Source organism: Syngnathus typhle, linkage group LG10, assembly GCF_033458585.1.
Source record: "Syngnathus typhle isolate RoL2023-S1 ecotype Sweden linkage group LG10, RoL_Styp_1.0, whole genome shotgun sequence".
Lineage (NCBI taxonomy): Eukaryota > Metazoa > Chordata > Actinopteri > Syngnathiformes > Syngnathidae > Syngnathus > Syngnathus typhle.
Window position 1 is genome coordinate 9,970,966 of NC_083747.1, and position 18,496 is coordinate 9,989,461.

Below are 18,496 nucleotides of genomic sequence, written 5' to 3' on the forward strand. Positions count from 1 at the left end.
TAGTATAAAAATTACTTTTGTTCATCTTTATATAATAGAAAACAACAGAAAAAAATACATCTGCTTTACAATAAGCACAGTAATATAACAGGATGACCATTCGGCGGAAGATCAACTATAAACAAATATCGCTATATACAAAAGGAGTTACAGAAATTAAAAAAGTACAATATATAAACAAAATCAATTCATCATATACAAAGGGAGCTACAGAAATGGAAAAAAAATACAATAAACATATGTATTGTTAACATAAATATACAAGTAAAGCAAGTAATGCAAAAAAAAAACAGTTGAGTGGGGGATGAGCTCTTGCAATGCTACTTTGGAAACCATACCAGCAGTACCGTTGGCTGCATTCGTCCCAGTGACCAGGACGGTTAAAAAATAGTAATACAAAAAAAAGTCTTGTTTCTTCCCCTTTTTTTCTCATTTGAAAGAGCAATCTTATCTCCTAACTGATATCCGTACTTATGAAAACAAGACTCAAAGATGTCCATTAATTAACCCTTCCACTGTAATACTGGCAAAGCTAACATTTAAGACTTACAATACAGAAAACATTGACTATTATGTTTATTCTAATGCCATTGTTCAAAGCTTTACGTGATGGAAAACAGTGACAGAAAATAGAAAGTCTTGAGTTAGGAAGGCAATTCTTTTTTTCCAAAGAAATAATTTCAAAGGCAAGATGTTTGGCAAACTTCAGCTGAACTGTTGTCAAACTCTCAACTGTGTAGTTATAACCTGTTTAGGATTTACGTGATTTGGGTTGAGTCATGGGAAATCATGTTGCCAATCTCCAGATGACTCAGGAACCACTTCCAGATCAAGTTCAGAAGTTACAGTGACTTGAGTAGTTGGTTCTTCTTGGCGCAGGGTCACATCCTGAATTTGACCTGTGAAGATGAAAAAGGGTAAAAATTAAAAGTGAATGAATGAAAACACAATGTAAAACAACAATGTAACATGAGAGAGATAAGTCAACCACGATTCAGATTTAACCACGATTCAGATTTTGTTTGTTTGGGGCCTTGATGACTTAACACCAATGATGCACCCAATTCAAACTTTTAAATTTGGTTCCAAGCATGACCTGTGTGGGTATGCCATGTACCGTATTTTCTGCGCCATAAAACACACTTAGAAGCCTTTGATTTTCTTTATTAAGGTGCGGCTTTTGTGTGAACTGAATTCCCAAAAAATCTATCAATGTTGGATGTAAAATGTAGGCATAATATGTAGACCCAATGAACCAAACAGAGGACGTTACATTATACGTAGATCGGGGCAGTAAACCAATCAGAGCACTGTACGTAATACATAGAGTACGTCCCTGCGCCGCCATTCTCTGTCGCTTTTAACCCACAGCGCCTTATGGTGCGGAAAATACGGTAATCACTGATTTCAAGGAGAAGCGAGTTTTGTATGGTGAAGCACTAAGATGTTCCACTAAGGTCTGTAACCATGGTGCTTCAATCTTGTAACTAGGTGGGGTCTCCATTGAATGGCATGTACTGCAATTCTGTAAGGAACTTCCATCATTGTTGAAATTGGAACGTAAAGGTCTTGACAACATGTGTCGAGATGCTCACCGTAGCCGTGGGCTCTCTTCATGTGATGTCTCATGTTGCTCTTCTGAGTGAATCGAATACTGCATATCTCACACTTGAAGGGCTTTTTTCCCGTGTGTTTGACCATATGCACTTGTAAAGAACTCTTTTGGTTAAAGGCTTTATCACACTGAAGACACTTGAAGGGACGCTCACCTGTAGGACAAGGAGACCAGAGTAAGACTTGGCGGTTGGCTTTTCACAGGCTCTGCTATATACAAAGTTGTATACACACATATCTACAGTAATCCCTCGCTACACCGCGGCTCGTTTATCGCGGCTTCAGTACATCGCAGATTTTTTTTCCAAATTAAAAAAAGAAATAAAAAAGTTGCCCACACGCCACCAGAAGGCAGGGAAAGTCCACACAATTGTAGTACGTACACGTGTACCTTTTTATAACAAAATAGTTGTTATAATAATAAGAGTCCTAAAAACATATTTACAGTATTGTACCTTATCATAAAAAAATGTTATAATAATAAAAGAGTTCTAAAAACATATTGACATTATATACACTTGTACCTTGTTATAAAAAAGTTCTTATAATAATAAAAGAGTTCTAAAAACATATTTACAGTATGTATACTTTAGCTACATCTACACACACGCACACACGCAAACACACGCACGGACGCACACACACATAGAGGATATGATATCTAATAAAAAAAGAATTAATATTTTGATATCCTACTATGGTGTACTGAAATATTTTACTTGTGACAACAAAAAGCATCCCTGGTACATGGACCTTAAGCTGGGTATCAAGAATAACAAAATAAAATGCTTGAAAGGGGCTTTCCATGAAAGCATGTGGATCTACTCAAAACCCTGACTGAAATATGCTGTGCATTTCAATTGGACTGCAAATGACCTGCGAATACCCATATCCTTTACTGAACCTGTTTGAAGAGATTCAAAGCCTTCACCATGGCTGGTTAGCCAAAACTGCACACGCTCACAAATTTATGTCAGATCTATGCCAAAGCTGCTTTCCCATGACAACAAAGCGATGGAAAAGCTTCACACAATGTCATGCCCGTTTACTGTACATGTTAAATGTTTCGTATGGTACGCCGTTATACAGAAAGCGGTATTTCTTAAAAAAATCATTTCCCATTGCACTTTTTCAAAAATGAGTACCACTATTGAGTTTAATCATCTTAAAATCGTTGTGTTCACCGAGGAAAACATTTGAATGAAACGGGTTTTACTCAATTATGTTGAGCACGGTATGTGGAAATAGGACAGCAGCAAATTCAAAATGTTAATGTCGTTGGCACCGTGCTAATGACAGCTTTCTACAAAACGTTACAGGCTGTGGTGGCGGTCTCAGTAGCCTTGATGACAAGAAAAGCAGCGTGATGGTGGCACTATTGATACAATATTGCACAATCTCTACATAAGAGGATAAGAGGCCATATGTGTTTAAAGGATGACTATGGTGGCATCCACATACACTCATGAGTCTATTCAAATGATAATGACCTAAATGTCTCTATGCTTAGAGAGAGGGAAGCGGAAGCCATCTGGTTAACGTGAAAATTGTATACGGTACACATTTATTCTAAATCACCTGTGTGTGTGCGGTTGTGTCTCTCCAGCTGACTGCGCTTAGGGAAGGCCTTCCCGCACGAGGAGCAGCTAAAGTCTCTAGGTTTGAGGGAGCTGGGCGATGGGCCTGGCTGGTGCACTCGTTCATGCTCCTATTGAGAGATAAATGTATCCAAATTTAATAACAGGGCAGAGTATATAATGTATATAATAAATGTAAAGACATTTTCCCAATGAAAATCAGACATTGCTTTTGAATTGTATTTAAATAAAAAGAAAACACATGAAACAGGCCTGGACATGTACTATAAATCTACCATGAACTTTTTTAATGATTATTTCACACCACAGTGACAAAAATTGGCATAAGTGTTAAAAAAAAAAAAAAAACTATTAATATCTAATGTTGATATAAATAAACCATACTTTACATTTGCACCTATTTTATTTTAAAATAAATTACTTTATACATTTTGTTTAGCCCAAAAGGAAATCCCATAATTAGTGTTTTAAAGAAATTTATTTGTCTTGATATTTTTTGAGTTTTAACACTTTCTTGTGTTGTACAAAAAAAAACCTAGAATAATTGTGATTTCATTTAGCTATTACCAAAATAATCATGATTAATATTTTTTTCATAACTGAGCAGCATTGCAGGTCTTATTGCTCATTTTATACTTTTTGGTGAAATTTGCTGTAAGCATTCACATTACATGTTAAATGTGACCTTAGTCTGTCTAGTGTGTGAACCAAATGTATCTTCCAAAGTGGCCCGCAGCCACAGGATAAGAGACGACATCATTTAAAATGTAGCGTTTACAGAAGTAAACGTGGTCTAGCGTGTAGGGGCTCATATTTTTATAATCTTATCTTCCCAGCGGAGCGATTCAGGAGGAGGTATAAATACTGTATTTTGAGGAAATGAGGCGAGGCTTTTCAATCTCATTTCATGGCAATGTCACACCATCGCCACGGTCTGCGCAAATCCCTACTATCTGCACAAATTACCACTCTATGCTTCATTTTTGTGCCTGTGAACAAAGTTTATGTGCCTTGTATTCTTTTTTTTTTTTTTTTTTTAATTCAGCTTTGTCCTGTCTGAATAGAACATTCTTCTAGAAGTGATATGGCACTAATTTAGCTTGACCTTGGACACAAGCTTTAATTAATTTGGCGGATGTTCCCGCCTCTTTTCTTATTATTTGTATCTTCAATTTGTCATAATTATTTCTTCTGCAGCCACACCCAAGAAGGTTAGCTACAATCCTGTGGATCCTGCACTTCTGAATAAGTGCAACTGTAGTCACAGCAACATCAGCAAGAAGCTTGGAGATGGCATTCTAGCTGTTAACATAATTGTGCTAGCCTATAATTTTCCTTCTAATCTAAAACAACACTTTGTTTTGCTTTTAAGGATCCGTGGGAACGGTAATGGTGGGTGTGGAGTAAGAGCTTCTGCTCTGCTACACACTTACCTTAAGATGCATCGCTCGCTTAAAGGCTTTGTTGCAGATAGTGCAGACATGGCATCGGTCTTTACCATGAGCTTGTCTACAGTGTCGGCGTAATGAGTTGGCATTTAGGCATACAAAATTACAGTAGAAACATTTATACTGATTATCAGCATCTGAGGGCAGTCCCTTTCTACCCTTACGGCTATCATTTCCAATCTGGAACATAAACCCAAAACAAATAATGTCAGTGAATTATTTATGCCTCATGAAAACAGAAATACGTACATAATTGTAGGCAAACATAATGTAAAGCATGCATTTTTTTTATGTATTTAAGGATTGAAGTGGACGGTATTAGATTAAATGAGCCGCACCCTCCCATAATCTAATCTATCATCCACTTTGGTCTCCCTGGCTGATTTAGGTACTTACGTTATATCCATTGTCAGATGTTCCCATCACAGATTGGGAATGATGGCTGACTAGTATGACTGGATGGCCTGCAATGGATGGTTGCCCAGGTTGTAGATTCGAGTCATTCAACACTGCAGGGAATGTCTGACCCTAAGGATCAAAATAAATTACAAGAACTGGAATGCTAAAGAATGTGAAATCTTGAGGACAGTTACAACAGAACATTAATAATTAACAAACGGTGCTTGTAAAACATTTTTTACCTGTGTATTGAGGTTTACAGTGACGCCATCCAGCATGCCCTGGTCATCTGCTAGGGTGAGTGTAACGCTACCATCACTGGCCACACCTCCTGGTGACAATACTAGGCTTTGAGATGAAGCGATGTGTGATAGAGAGGTGGTTGATGGAAGACTGGTGACTGTAGGAAAAATTGTTGTATTTTAGGATTTTTATTTTTGTGTCCCTGATAAACCATAAGGTGCAAGTAAGGCTTTCTGGCAAGTTTTTATTGTAGTTTTGTAATGAAATGAAACATCTTCTGATATCATAATGTGAGAATGATGATATTCACTCTGTCCAATGTTTTACTTAATAGTACAAGTTAAGAAAATTGCAATAGATGCATGCATTTCACATTTATTTCTAAAATTATACAATAAACAACAATATGAATCTATTTTAGCCAGAAATATTTTTATGGAACTGTTTGGTAAAACTATCGAGTAGGGCAAGGTACTATAATTTTGATCATCATTACAGAAAGCAAATTCTATATATAGTTGATATAAATTGCAAACATAAATAGGGATATTCTTTATTTGCAAAGTCTTACCAGCCATTCCAGTGTCGGTGGGATTTTGAGGTAGAAGATGGTCGTTGGTGATGGTCAGGGTGGCATTGGTGGGCTGGCCTGTGAGTGTTGATGCCAGTCTGAGGCCACTGTTCATCTCTGCATTGTTGCTGTGCTGGGGGAGTAGATCTTGACCTGCAAATATATGTAATTAATGGGAAATTATAGGTTAAGGATATGTAACACAACCTCTTACTTTTGATGAAGACATGCCATTAATTACCATTGTTTCATTGTGCAGTAGCTGTGTGTATAGTACAAGTACTATACTAGTACTAGTACATACGTAGTACTATATCCATGATTGAGTGTACACAGGCTCTGATGCTATATAATACCTGATATGGTAAGAGTGATTTCTTGAGGGTTTCCCGATGAGGTGTTGGAACCAGAAGCCGTTGCCTGTACTTGTGCTAGAGCATGTGTGAGGCTGGAATCGTTGATAGTGAGTGTAATCTCTTGACTGCCCGTGCCTGCACTCACCAACCCAGTGCTGGTCATAACATGGCTCAGGTCCTGAGAGCCTGGATGATTCGTGATAGTTAAATTTACCACTCATTATTAAGATCAACGAGTATTGTTAACAATTTACACAGGTCAGGAATATACCCGCAGTGTCCTGCTCCGAGAGCCCAGCCATTGTGACTTGGGCAGGTGTGATGGTGGAGGGCTGCAAGGCCAGGCTGGTCAAGGGGTGGAGGACAACATTGGCTGACACAGATGGGTCATTAGTAGACATGAGCTGATTGCCAGAGTGGAGGACAAGCCCAGTGTCCACACTCAGAGGCTGTGAGAGAAGGCCACCCTGCTGTAGAGTCTGTTGGAGAAGGGCATGGTCGATCTGCACAAAGAAACAAGGCGTTGCATGACATTAGGAATTAAATCTCTTTTGAAGACATAGTTTGCTTAACATCTGTTACATTTTAACAACCTATGCATGACCACATGAGTGTGGCCTAATTCTAATATTGAGGATTAAATTAAAATTGTAGTTAAAGACAGTATGCATGTGTGCATGGTATGAGGATATAGTAGATTAAATTAAAATATCTAATTGACAATATTGATTAACCAACCACAACCAAATAGGTATTCTAATGAGATCAGATACAATTCCTGCATAAAGGTTGCCTTTTACGATGAATAAACAAATAACAAAAAGCTCAGTTTTTAACGACTAAGAGGCAATCAGTCAATAATGTATTACTGTTTTTGTAGTTTGCAACATTGCAAAACAGAAAAAGAAAGACGGCTTTCAATGCTGCAGTGCAGTAAATTCACATCGACCTATAACATTTAGAAATTAATACCTCTCTGAATACCTCTCAATTTAGATTGTATCTAATGATGTAGTTGGTTATGGGGTTTTTTTCCAATTAGTTAAAAATATATATCTAGTAGAAATTAGTATGCCTTTAATTAGTTATACCCCAGTACAAACAGATATTTGGTTTACAATGAATCATATTCATGTCTCAAGATTATGATGATTTTAAAAAATAAACCAGCTAGGAGAGGCTCCAGCAACCTTCGCGACCCTGAACAGGATCTACGGTGTTGAAAATCGATGGATAAATCTAAGGTGGCCTTCATGTTTCATGGGTGAGTAGTTATGGATTGTGAGCAAGGCTGCAGCAGCAAGAAACAAACAAAACAAAACAAAACAAAACAAAACAAAACAATAAAGGATTTCTAGGCGACATGCCTAACCTGAAGAGTGATGTTGTTTAAGTTGCTCGCGTCGATGCCAGAGATCTGAACATTAGGGCACACCAAGTTGGTGGGAGTCAACTGGAGGTGAATCCCTTCAAATGTGGTCAGCCCATCTGATAGAGACACATTCACATCTCCTGCCGCCGCAAACAAAAACAAATGCAGTTGATAAATAGTCAATAAATGTTTCCCAAGAAAAATTGGTGGAATCTGAATTATGAAGATGAAAATGTGGAAAAAAAAATACAGTCTGTGGTTATTTTGTTTAAATCCTTTGTTTTTAGGTCTTAGGTAGTCGTTTTTTGTTTTTAAATTAAAAAACATTAAAAACTATAATATAAGCGCAAACATTTTGTCCATATTTAAAATAGTAATAGTTTTAGTCATCTGGTCAGGAAGTGTGTGGCCTCTAAGAAGCAATGATGGAAAAACTGCTCCCTCCTGCACTTAACTTGCCCATCCCTGCTTTAGAGGATATTGTATCAAAAAAAAAAAGCTCATCCATCCAACAATCAAATGCTGATTGCTGGAGAAGAAAGGGAATAGAGTTGAATTTGTGGCAATAAACCACCTCCTTTCACATCCTGATAAGACACAGACATTTGGCTTATCGCTGTTCAGCAAAGATGGTACCAGGTTATGCTCAAGTATCAAGAATCAATGAAACTTATAGAATGTCAGTTTTACAAACAAGACTTCATTTAACATATCTTGAATTACCCAAGTTGTCATTTGAAGGGTGTATTAAAATAAACTTAGAATGTAAATCTCTTGCTCACATTATTTGGAAATGGAACAAAAGATGTTCAGCTGTTGTACCTACCTACGTTGTGTCTAAACATGTGATTCAACCTTATCAATTATAATGTTTACCCTCGATGTAGTCGCATTAAACTCAAATTAATCAAGAAAGTAACGGTAAAATATGTCTCTTAAAACGACGAGTATCAAATTCAACGGTTCAATTCATGACTATAATATTACACTAACACAAAAGGTTCTACCAAAAGGTCATATGGTGTGAAAACTGATCCATACCTGACATTGAGGCTGGCAGAATTGCCTGTCCCACCAGGCCCGACTGTAAAAGATTCTGGTCAAACTGCCCAGTCAGCACTTGGTTTGCTGGGAGGTAGATGTTGTCAGAGTTGGGGGTTTGTAGCAGCCCCACAGTCTGAAGTGCCTCCGATACTGTTGTATGCTGGGCTTGTACTGAGGCCCCGGTATTCCCTGCGTCTTCACTATGACTGTTCTGAGCAGAAGACGAGGAAGGCCGTTTGGACTTGCGGCTCTCTCCATTAGTTCGGAAGTGGCACTGGATGTGGGTTTTGCGATGCCCAGAAGTTCGAAAGCGAAGGTCACAAAAGGGGCATTTGAAAGGCTTGGAGCCAGTGTGGAGCCGCATGTGCACCTTTAAGCTGCCCTTTGTAGAGAAGGATGTGTTGCACATGTGGCAGTTGACCAGTTTCTGACCTGCAAATATTAGAACAAATTTAAGAAGTGAATGGGAAGTACTGAACTTATTAGGGCACCAACTAAAAACAATTCCAGTCGAAAAAATGGTCGGTTTGGTAATTTGACGAACAAAATGGAACCATTACTGTATAAAATCGTCGCATTCTTGAATCGTATCTTCCTCTTATGAGAGATGTACAGCAAATAGAAATTGTTTTGATGTTGCTGATGTGTTTTTTCTTAGAATTTATCGTGATAAACTTAAAAAAACACAAAATCAAAGTGCATAAAATCATTTCATTTTAAAATTGTTATGTGCTTGAATCACATTGTATCAAAAATCTTATCTAATTTTGTTTTATGTGGAGGGATTCACATTGAAACCGTTCTCAACCTGACTTGTTTCAAGAACATAGCATAATTACCTAAGTTAGTTTTCGGAAAAACAATAAATACATTTATTCAATAAACAAGAAAAATCCAGTTGCCTTGATTCAACTTTTGAAAATTACCATGCCCTTACCTGTATGGCTGAGAAAACAATGTTTAGAAAGTGCAATAGTATTTTTTATTGATAGTGCGAGAGTACTATAAGGTAAAAATGACAAACAATTGTGCTATTAGAATAAAAATATGTATGCAGCCATGTTGTTAACTTACACAGTGACTCCACGCCCAAAAATCAATACAAAGAATTTACTCAACAACATCAAGACTAACCTGTGTGTGTCTTCACATGGCAATCCAGAGTAGATTTCACCGTAAAACTCTTCCCACATTCATCACATTTGTATGGTCTTTCTCCTGTGTGGATTCGAACGTGCCTAAATACAATATAGGTGGAAGTTTGAGAGTTGTGTTTTTGGGTTCTCCCTTCAGTTGTGAAGAGGAATGTACTTTAAAATTGACAGTGGTAAACAGTTGGAAACTAACAATGGGGGGGGAAAAATAAAAAAGTTAAGTTAATGAATATGTAAAAAATAAAAGCTGGCATAGCCTTTTCTTTTTAGCAAATCGGGACAAAACTAGATAAGAAAAACTGCTTCAACCCGCTTACCTTTTGGACAAGTCATGTAAAACAAAATATGAAATGAAGTGGCAAACAGTGTGTCGCACTTGCCAAAACAAAGACAATTGAAAAAAAAAATACGTTGGAGATGTGTTGTGGGGCACAGTGTCACATGTCGGTATTAGTATTAGTGTCATGGTATTAAAATGGGGCTCACAATACCTGACGAGGTCACTGGGTTTCTTGAAGCTTTTGGGGCAGAACGTGCAACAATTTGCAAACTTGGGTTCTGTCTCCGACACCACCGCCTTGTCCTTGATCTCACTGATACGATCCCTCTCGGCAGCAGACTGGGAGAGGATTCTCTCTGACACAGATGCCTCCTCACCAGGGTCCTTGGCCAGTTCTGCCGCTTGCTCCTCTGTGAAAGTGATGATTTCCATTCCCCGTCTCTTAGACGTTTTTTGATCCCCTTCTTCTTCATCTTCATTTTCATCCTCTTCAACATCTTGACTTTCGAAACCAACAACTGAGGCACCAGAAGGCAAAGCTTTGAGTTCCACTGCAAATTTATACATATACTGGGCATATTATTTTGAGTGACACAATCTAATCAGAAGAATCTCGAATTTAAATAGTATGCTGGATTTTGATTGACAGCAAAATAGCTTTGACTTTGCCAAACAGCATCTGTTCAGCAGTTTTGATGCTGGATGCCCTTCCTAATTTAACAAATGCTTTTTTCTTTTTTAATCCAGACTTTGGACAGTGGTATCTTTGTATTGGGTAAGTGGCAAGAAGTCAACAGCACTTTGTACGAAAGGCACCAGAATGTACATTACAGATACTATCGGAGTACCAGTGCACCTCGATTCAACCAAGTACAACATACTTAACTAATAATTGTTTGTCTTTTTCAATCCAACGTTAAGTGACCATGTTGTGGACCCAGATTACTTACCTCGACTAACAATCGCATGCTCCTTTTTTATATGCTTCTTACAAAGCAGGCTTGTCCTGAAGCTCTCATCACATGTGTTGCACTTGAATGACTTAACATGGATAATCATGTGGCGGTTCAGACTGCCATTAGTCGTGAAGGAGGCATCACAAACGTTACACTTGAAGGGTTTCACTCCTGTCAATGGGAAGGAAGTACATAAGGACGTGTCAAAATGAAAATATGCCAACAGAACCTTTCGAATTTGCATGGTAATGAAGACCCAAAAAGGTTGAACTTAAATGGAAAGAAAACATTACAAAAATCCAATTTAAATACATTTTCATTTTTTTAAATAAATCACAGTAATTTGGGGAGAGAGTTTGAAATTTCTCAACATTCTGTACCTGTGTGTGTGTTCAGATGGGATTTAAGCACCCCGCCGGATACAAAAGCTCTTCCACAGAGGTGACATCTGAAAGGCTTTTCTCCAGTGTGGGAGCGCAAATGCTGTTTCAGATGACTTGACTTTTTGAAGCCTTTATTACACCAGCTGCACCTAAAGATTTGGGGGCGAGGACCCATTTAGTCCCTTCAGCTAGAAGACGTTCACAAAATCCAACTTCTTCATGTACTTTGCTGTTCAAACATTCCAAACATCTACCAATGAAGCTGTGTACATTAAGTATGTTTCAGACGCAAATGTCTGCAAGATTGTTGAAAACAGGCGGATATAACAGACATCAGCTTTTTTTTTTTTAGCTCCCAATCTTCATCTTGTCATCAGCCCCAAATATACCATTTATGTCGGAATCTGAAATTAACCTGTACGATCTTTTGCTGTTGTCTTCACTGTCCTCCTGGTAGTCGTGTGGCTCAGTATCCAGTTGTAGGTCTTCCTGGCTGTTCTGCTGGAGAAGCCCATTTGTCTACAAGGAAAAGAACAATAACATACAGACTCACATTGGCACTTATAGTATAGGTCTAGTCGTAAAAATGATGTCAGCAAAAATATTTGCGCCATTAAAAGAATCTGTAGTGATTTAATGGCTTATGGGGGATGAGGTTTATGACAAACTGGCCCGCTTAATTTTGGAGCTCACTTCAGCCAGTCTGCAACACAGGAGGGAGGCAGGCAAGTGTTATAATGTGTATTGTTTCTTTGCTTGGCTTATCACATTCTGTTGTCAACTAGTGTCTAAAATGGTGATTCGTTGCCCCCAAAATTCATATGCAAATTGCTACTCTTGTTCTCTTCAACCTGTGAAAATATGAAATGCTTCTGCACAATATTCTGGATTTAAGCTCAAATGTGAGCAAAACCCACTATCACCTCCTCAAAAATAAAAAATATTGTGCCAATTATTTTAAAAATTATTTTTATTGGTTGAACTGAACAATAGTAGAAATGTGCATATGAATTTGGGTGGCGATTGGTTGTAGTTTTCAGACTTGTACCAACGCTCTGATTCTGCCAGACAGTGATGACATGCTTTCAATAAATTTCAGCCTTTCATAATTTTCCCTTTTCTATATACAAGTGTTTTCTATTCTGATGAAGTATGTAGTGACATGCCCACTGCCATCTAAACTAACGGACACGCTCATGTTGAATCCTGATTAGAAGAGGCTATTAATCAAGCAAATTCTTATAGTAATCAGAAATTTCATTTTGTCTTCGGACTGTTCCGTATGAGCCACATGTCTTAGTTAAAATAAATGCAATGCATGAACCTCTGTAAGTAACTAAGTTCAATCGAGGCCAGAGCTGTTGTACATGTTTTGAGGCCGGGACTCACCACTTCAGCATTTGGAACATGAAGTAAACTCGGAGGAGGAAAGCTGGATGACAGGGCCTGAGACTCCAGAGTACTGGAGTCCTGTAGCTGCTGGACAGTAGAGAACTGGCTTTGATTGTAACTTGATTCTGTCATGGTAAAGCCTGGGAAGCCCACATAGAACGAAATATTATGAGTTAAATATATGTATGGCAGCAAAAAGCCATAGATTTCACAGATTAAAAATTAATGTATGCTACAAAGTGTAAAATATTCTACAAAAGCTTTTTGTTGTCATCACTCTGCATACTGTCAATGACTATTCAAGTGCTATTACATATTTCAAATGTGAAAGATCAAATCTAATAGAGATTGCCAATGTTCAATCCAGTAAAACAAAAAAAGCATTTTCAATTCACACAGTTAAAAAAAATCTGTCAGAATGCACCTTGTGTTAAAGCTTGCTGGTCAAACGTGGTCTGAGGGAGTGTTCGCGTCTCGAATTGGGTGATGTTCTGTGGTAAAGTATGTTGGGTAGTCACATAGGAGTCTGTAATGATATATAGGAAAACACATAAATATGATGCTCAGAATCTAGTCTTCAATAAAAATCTGGGGCTGTGAATAATATATTAAATGGGAATATTCAAGACTTGAAAATACATACAATGTGGGCAGCATTTAATATAAAATTAAAATGAACTTTTTCAGATGTTGCCTTGTCAATGTGACAGTCTGAGGGTAAGGGTAGGTGGGATTCTTGCTGCAACATGAGACATTACTAACTACAATATGTTTGGGGCAGAAAATTCATCTTAAATACTAAAAACAGTCATTCACAGTCACTTATATCAAAGAAATCTGAATCTTTATGCATTGTATTGACTTTTAAAAAGAGGATTTAGCGCTTAGTGGAATGGGCAATCAAACATTACTGAGGTAGAGAAAATAATCCTGATCTTTCCAAAATTTTGAAGGAAACCAGCAACCCCATAAAGCCACTCATCTGTGTAAAACCAAAACCATAAGGTTCATAAGGTACCATGCAGAGCATACCTAATGCTACGCAACAGCCATAGTCATTATACACATCTGGCAGCAAGTCAATGATGATGCAAACTGCAAATACTCTTGATGAGAATGTGACCATTTGTGTTACCTTCGCTTTGCACCAGTGCTTGGTCTCTCAGTTGTGCTTCTAATGTCACCGGCTGACCTCCATTGACAGCCTCTGCTTGACCAAGTGCCAGCATATTTTCTTGCTCACTCGAAGTGGCGGGTGGTTGCTGAAGGGAATTTCCCTCCATTTCCACCTGCATATCATGGGGCACCGTGCCAGCTTCTAGCGGGTCATCAGCTGAGTTCGGCTGCAATTGTTGAGCCAGCTCATATCTAGTTTGGGGGCAAATATGAGGGGAAACAGTACATTAAAAGCTTTGACTCAAAAATATTTTTCATCAAACTAATCACTGCAAAGAAAAAAATACAATTGAAGCACCCATTTTTACACACGAGCGAAAAAAAACACTCAAACCTGTGTGTCTTCATGTGTTTCCGACAGTTTGGAGATGACTTGAAGGTCTTCTGGCAGTAGGGGCACATGTAAGGTCGTAGGTCACTATGGGTCGTCATGTGACGTCGTAGGCTACCACTAGTGGTGAACGTTGTATCACACATGACACACTTGTATGCCTTCAGTCCTAAGTGGGTCCTAATGTGAGCCTTGAGAACCCCCGAGGAGGCGAAACCCCGACTACACTGCACACACTTGTATGGCCTTTCACCTGTGTGAGACCTTGAGTAAACAAAATGACCATTAGTTCCGGAAGATCTATTTTCTATTTTTACAGTTTAGAGCTAGCAGCCAAAACCAATCATTTATTGAAATTATCAAAACAATCATTAGAAGATTTGTCTCACCTAACGTGCTGTTTCAGATGACTTGATTTCTTATAGGCCTTATTGCAGAACTGGCACTTGTATGGACGATCGCTGCCTTCCACCTCCAGGTACTGCTGGAATGCCAGGCGAGGATTCTGAGATGGGATGAGGCCTGTTGAGCGACCAACACATGATTTTTAACGTGTGATGCAATTGTATTATATACAACGACATGATGCTCAAATGAATGAGGAGGAGTAAAGTGTTGTACTAACACAAGTAACACTAGTCTTATTTCGACATTGTGGACATTCTCTTACCAAAGTCCGTAATGAGAATGGGCTCCTGCAGTGGGATGTCAGGTAACGGTAAATTACTCTTCGACACCTTGGCTTTGTTCGTTTTTCGAGGAAACCTGTGTTTCTTCTGCTGTAAGCTTTTGAAATGAGATGCTATATGTGTTTTCCTGTGTCCTGATGTACGAAAGATCTTGTCACAGTGAGGGCAGGAGAAAGGACGAACACCTAAAAAAACAAATTCAATTTGGAAACCTTTGACAAAAATTCTGATATTTTTCATTTTAAAAGCATTTCAATAGGCACCAATTACAGGCGGATTTGAGCTATTTGTTGTTTCCCCACAAAAAGTGGGGGTTAACTGTAAAGAATATCGTTTAAAATTTTTTTTTTCTTATGTGTGTCCTATGGTGTGCTATACAATAATCCTTCAATAATACTTACCGGTATGCAGTCGCACGTGTACCTTCATGCTGCCAGAAGTGGAGAAGCACTTCTGGCAGAACTGACACTCAAACGCCTTGATGCCTGTGTGAGTTTTCATATGGGCTGTTAGTGTACTCTTGACAGCAAATGCTCGGAAGCACTGCTTGCACTTGAAAGGTTTCTCGTGAGTATGAATGCGGATGTGGCGGACAAGGTCGCTGGGCTTCTTAAATTCCTTGGAGCAGTAAGGGCATCCATGCCAGCGGATGCCATTTTCCTCCCTGATGGAGCCTAGGAATGGAAGTGGACAATGGAGTCAGAATTTCAATCAGCTGTTTCAGCAGTACAAAGAACAAAGGCGTGTTTGTTCAGCTAAGTAATACCCTTATCTAAAATTGAACCATTATGCTTCCATACCTGGCATTTGGATAGGTTTCTTGAAAATGCTTCTTTTTCTTTCTCGCACAGGTTTGTCTATGAGCGGTGTTTTTTTCAAATCCACATCAGTGCCCTCCGATGTCTGGTTTGGAGGCTCCCTGGCATTGGCATCAACGTTCTGAGTTGGGGCTACACTGAGCCCGCTGTTTTCTAGAGCTTGCTATAAAAACAGAATCTTCGTTAGCTCAAACAACATCAGAATATAGTCGGATACATTATATGCCTCTAATATTAAAGCGCTAAAGCGCGTGACTAAGTCTGGGGTGTGCATTATGTGAATGTCCTTGATTCACCTGTAGGATGTCTTGGTTAATGGCGCTTTCCATGGCAACAGCTGGCTCTGGGGGTTGGGGCTGGTCTGTCTCTCCATTGACTTGCTCAGAGAGTTCTAGTAGCTGCTGGATGACATCTGTTACTGCCTCTCCGCCATCCGACCCTGAAGGACCCGCAGTGTCTGCCTCCTGAGGGACAAGAGGAATGAGAGATGTGACAATTGGCAGTTAGGGCAAGGTGATTTTTTAAAGATCTAATCAGTACACTATTATATGCAATGCAAGTCAAGATCATTGTTAATCAATATTGTAGTTGCAGTGTGTTCTAGCGGTAGAGATAGAACTGAATTGCAGCAAATTGAGAAGTCTATATTTTTGGTGCTGACTACATCTACACAATAATAACTACATTTTTAGATCAATACATCTGACAACAACCTGAGCAACAGTCACTTTTTAAAGGCAGGATTTAAAGGCACACAATTGTCAGTGTTGCAGGAATGGACGCCATTACACTTGACTATTTTTGACATAAAAACATCCCACTGCCGAACTAGAGAAATTAGTTCATTAAAACCTTTGGTACTCGAGGTAGAAGCACAAAAATACCATTTGTAACATATCAATACTCTTGGAAAACAGAGGCATTCTAAGCCCTTTTTTGGCCAGATACAACACAATACAATTTGTGGTAATAGGCTTTTCAATGGACAGCAATATCATTGGTATAGATTATTTTATGTATAAAGTGTGTGCATTCTTCTGTGTTTCAATAAGTGCAGGAAAAGGACGTAGGGAAGTAGTGCGCACAGTGATGACTTTTTTTACCACAGTGAAAAATAACTACATTAGAGATTTGTCCCAAGGGTTTGTGGTGTAGAAAACTCTGATAATTAAGAGCACACAGCAAGCTCTCTGGTGAGCAAACATTTCAAATGATTTTTTGCTCAGAAGATAGCGCCACAGTGCAGCAGGCAGAACACATTAGAGATTTGACAGAAAGCTGTGCAATAATATGTGATTTTTAGTTGTTGGTTTTTTGTCTGGTACTAGATGGGGTAAGACGATGCTATTTTATTGACTTTGTAGAAAGCTTTTTCTGGCTTCACAATACATAGTGTATTGAGCAAGGTCACAGTGACAGATCAATGTAGCGCAGCAATAAGAAATGGCTGAAGAAATATTGCAGGGCGTTAAGTGCTAGCAACTAGGTTTAGTCTAAATCTTAATGAATATTTGCAGAAGGAGCTGAAACGTGGCAGGTGAGACAGCTGGAGCAGTTTGCTTATGAAGAGTGGGCCAAAATAGTAAGTAAACTGACTGAAATGTGCCGAATCTCACTGAAAGTTACAAAATATGTATGTGCAGTGATTGCTTCTAAAGTTTGTGCAACAAAATATATGGTTAAGGGTACAATCATTTATGTCCAGGACTCACACTTTTTACTTCTGTTGAACCACAATTAAAAACCAGTGTCTGATTTTCATTTGTTTATTTTCCTACATTAATTATTGATTGCTTTGTCAGATTTGTTTGACTACTGTGGTGTTTTCTTTCATTAACAGAGAGGAACCAACAATATTGTCTATGTGTGTACTAGGTTGGATTCCAAAACAGTGGAGAAAAATCAGATTGCTTTTTATGCCACAAAAGGCATCTAACAAAATGACAGCCCAAACGTTAGAAAAGGTGTCTGTTTTCAAGAAATTATTTGTTAATTGGTAGTAACAAAGGCTTAAAGTACCACCGCTCAACATACTGTGCTTGATTACCAAAGTGCTGGAAGGTACATCCATGACAGAAATGTGCATCTTGCCAATATGTGCATTCAAACTGCCCAGCTTCTTAAAAACACAGCTGCAGTCCATACAGGGAAACAATGGCACACCTTTCACCTACAAAAGAATACATTACATACATACATTATATGACAGCTCTATGACAGTGGGTCACATTTTGTGGCTGATTTGATTTATATACGTATTGTACACGCTATGCAGTTACAAAACACCAATTCCATATTCACAAGATATTTGTTCCTAAATTGCCAAATACCGATTGTACCATTTTAATTTCAATGTAAAGGAGTGAGGTATGACGATGCTTATAAGTCAGAACATGCGGATGTGGAAACTGGGTGAAAGATATACTGGCAAGATGCCTATACGACTGAGAGCCAGCCAAGTACCCCCTTGACAGATGACAATGAAAGCATCTTTGTGAAGGACAAAGTAGTGGCAATCATGACGTTGGATCAACGAACGATAAGAGCTGTGAGGAAATAGATGTCAAATATGAAAGCTGTATAAAGTAGAAGGTCAGAAAATCCATAGGTGATGAAAAGCCCCTGAGTAAAATGTGGAGTAGGAAAAGAACAATGAAATCTCTATAAGTACT

At 38.5% G+C, this 18,496-nt stretch overlaps 1 protein-coding gene across 4 annotated transcripts in view; it reads right to left on the bottom strand.

Moving 5' to 3' along the window:
- LOC133161395 (zinc finger protein 236-like) overlaps positions 1-18,496 on the bottom strand; it is a 22,677-nt gene continuing 4,181 nt past the window's right edge. For 3 of the 4 annotated variants that reach the window (XM_061289862.1, XM_061289865.1, XM_061289864.1), the window contains 26 exons: positions 17,872-17,994; positions 16,121-16,288; positions 15,807-15,987; positions 15,408-15,680; positions 14,988-15,191; positions 14,707-14,839; positions 14,321-14,581; positions 13,946-14,178; positions 13,235-13,336; positions 12,808-12,950; positions 11,834-11,937; positions 11,416-11,567; positions 11,030-11,206; positions 10,291-10,597; positions 9,780-9,883; positions 8,643-9,077; positions 7,602-7,741; positions 6,501-6,732; positions 6,230-6,415; positions 5,874-6,026; positions 5,302-5,459; positions 5,057-5,188; positions 4,646-4,840; positions 3,193-3,322; positions 1,596-1,769; positions 1-899 (listed from right to left, as the gene is read on the bottom strand). In XM_061289862.1, the coding sequence (XP_061145846.1) occupies positions 778-899; positions 1,596-1,769; positions 3,193-3,322; positions 4,646-4,840; positions 5,057-5,188; positions 5,302-5,459; positions 5,874-6,026; positions 6,230-6,415; positions 6,501-6,732; positions 7,602-7,741; positions 8,643-9,077; positions 9,780-9,883; positions 10,291-10,597; positions 11,030-11,206; positions 11,416-11,567; positions 11,834-11,937; positions 12,808-12,950; positions 13,235-13,336; positions 13,946-14,178; positions 14,321-14,581; positions 14,707-14,839; positions 14,988-15,191; positions 15,408-15,680; positions 15,807-15,987; positions 16,121-16,288; positions 17,872-17,994 (4,722 nt within the window). In that variant the 3' untranslated portion in view covers positions 1-777. The remainder of the gene's footprint in view (positions 900-1,595; positions 1,770-3,192; positions 3,323-4,645; positions 4,841-5,056; positions 5,189-5,301; positions 5,460-5,873; positions 6,027-6,229; positions 6,416-6,500; positions 6,733-7,601; positions 7,742-8,642; positions 9,078-9,779; positions 9,884-10,290; positions 10,598-11,029; positions 11,207-11,415; positions 11,568-11,833; positions 11,938-12,807; positions 12,951-13,234; positions 13,337-13,945; positions 14,179-14,320; positions 14,582-14,706; positions 14,840-14,987; positions 15,192-15,407; positions 15,681-15,806; positions 15,988-16,120; positions 16,289-17,871; positions 17,995-18,496) is intronic. The other variant, XM_061289866.1, reaches the window with a different exon arrangement.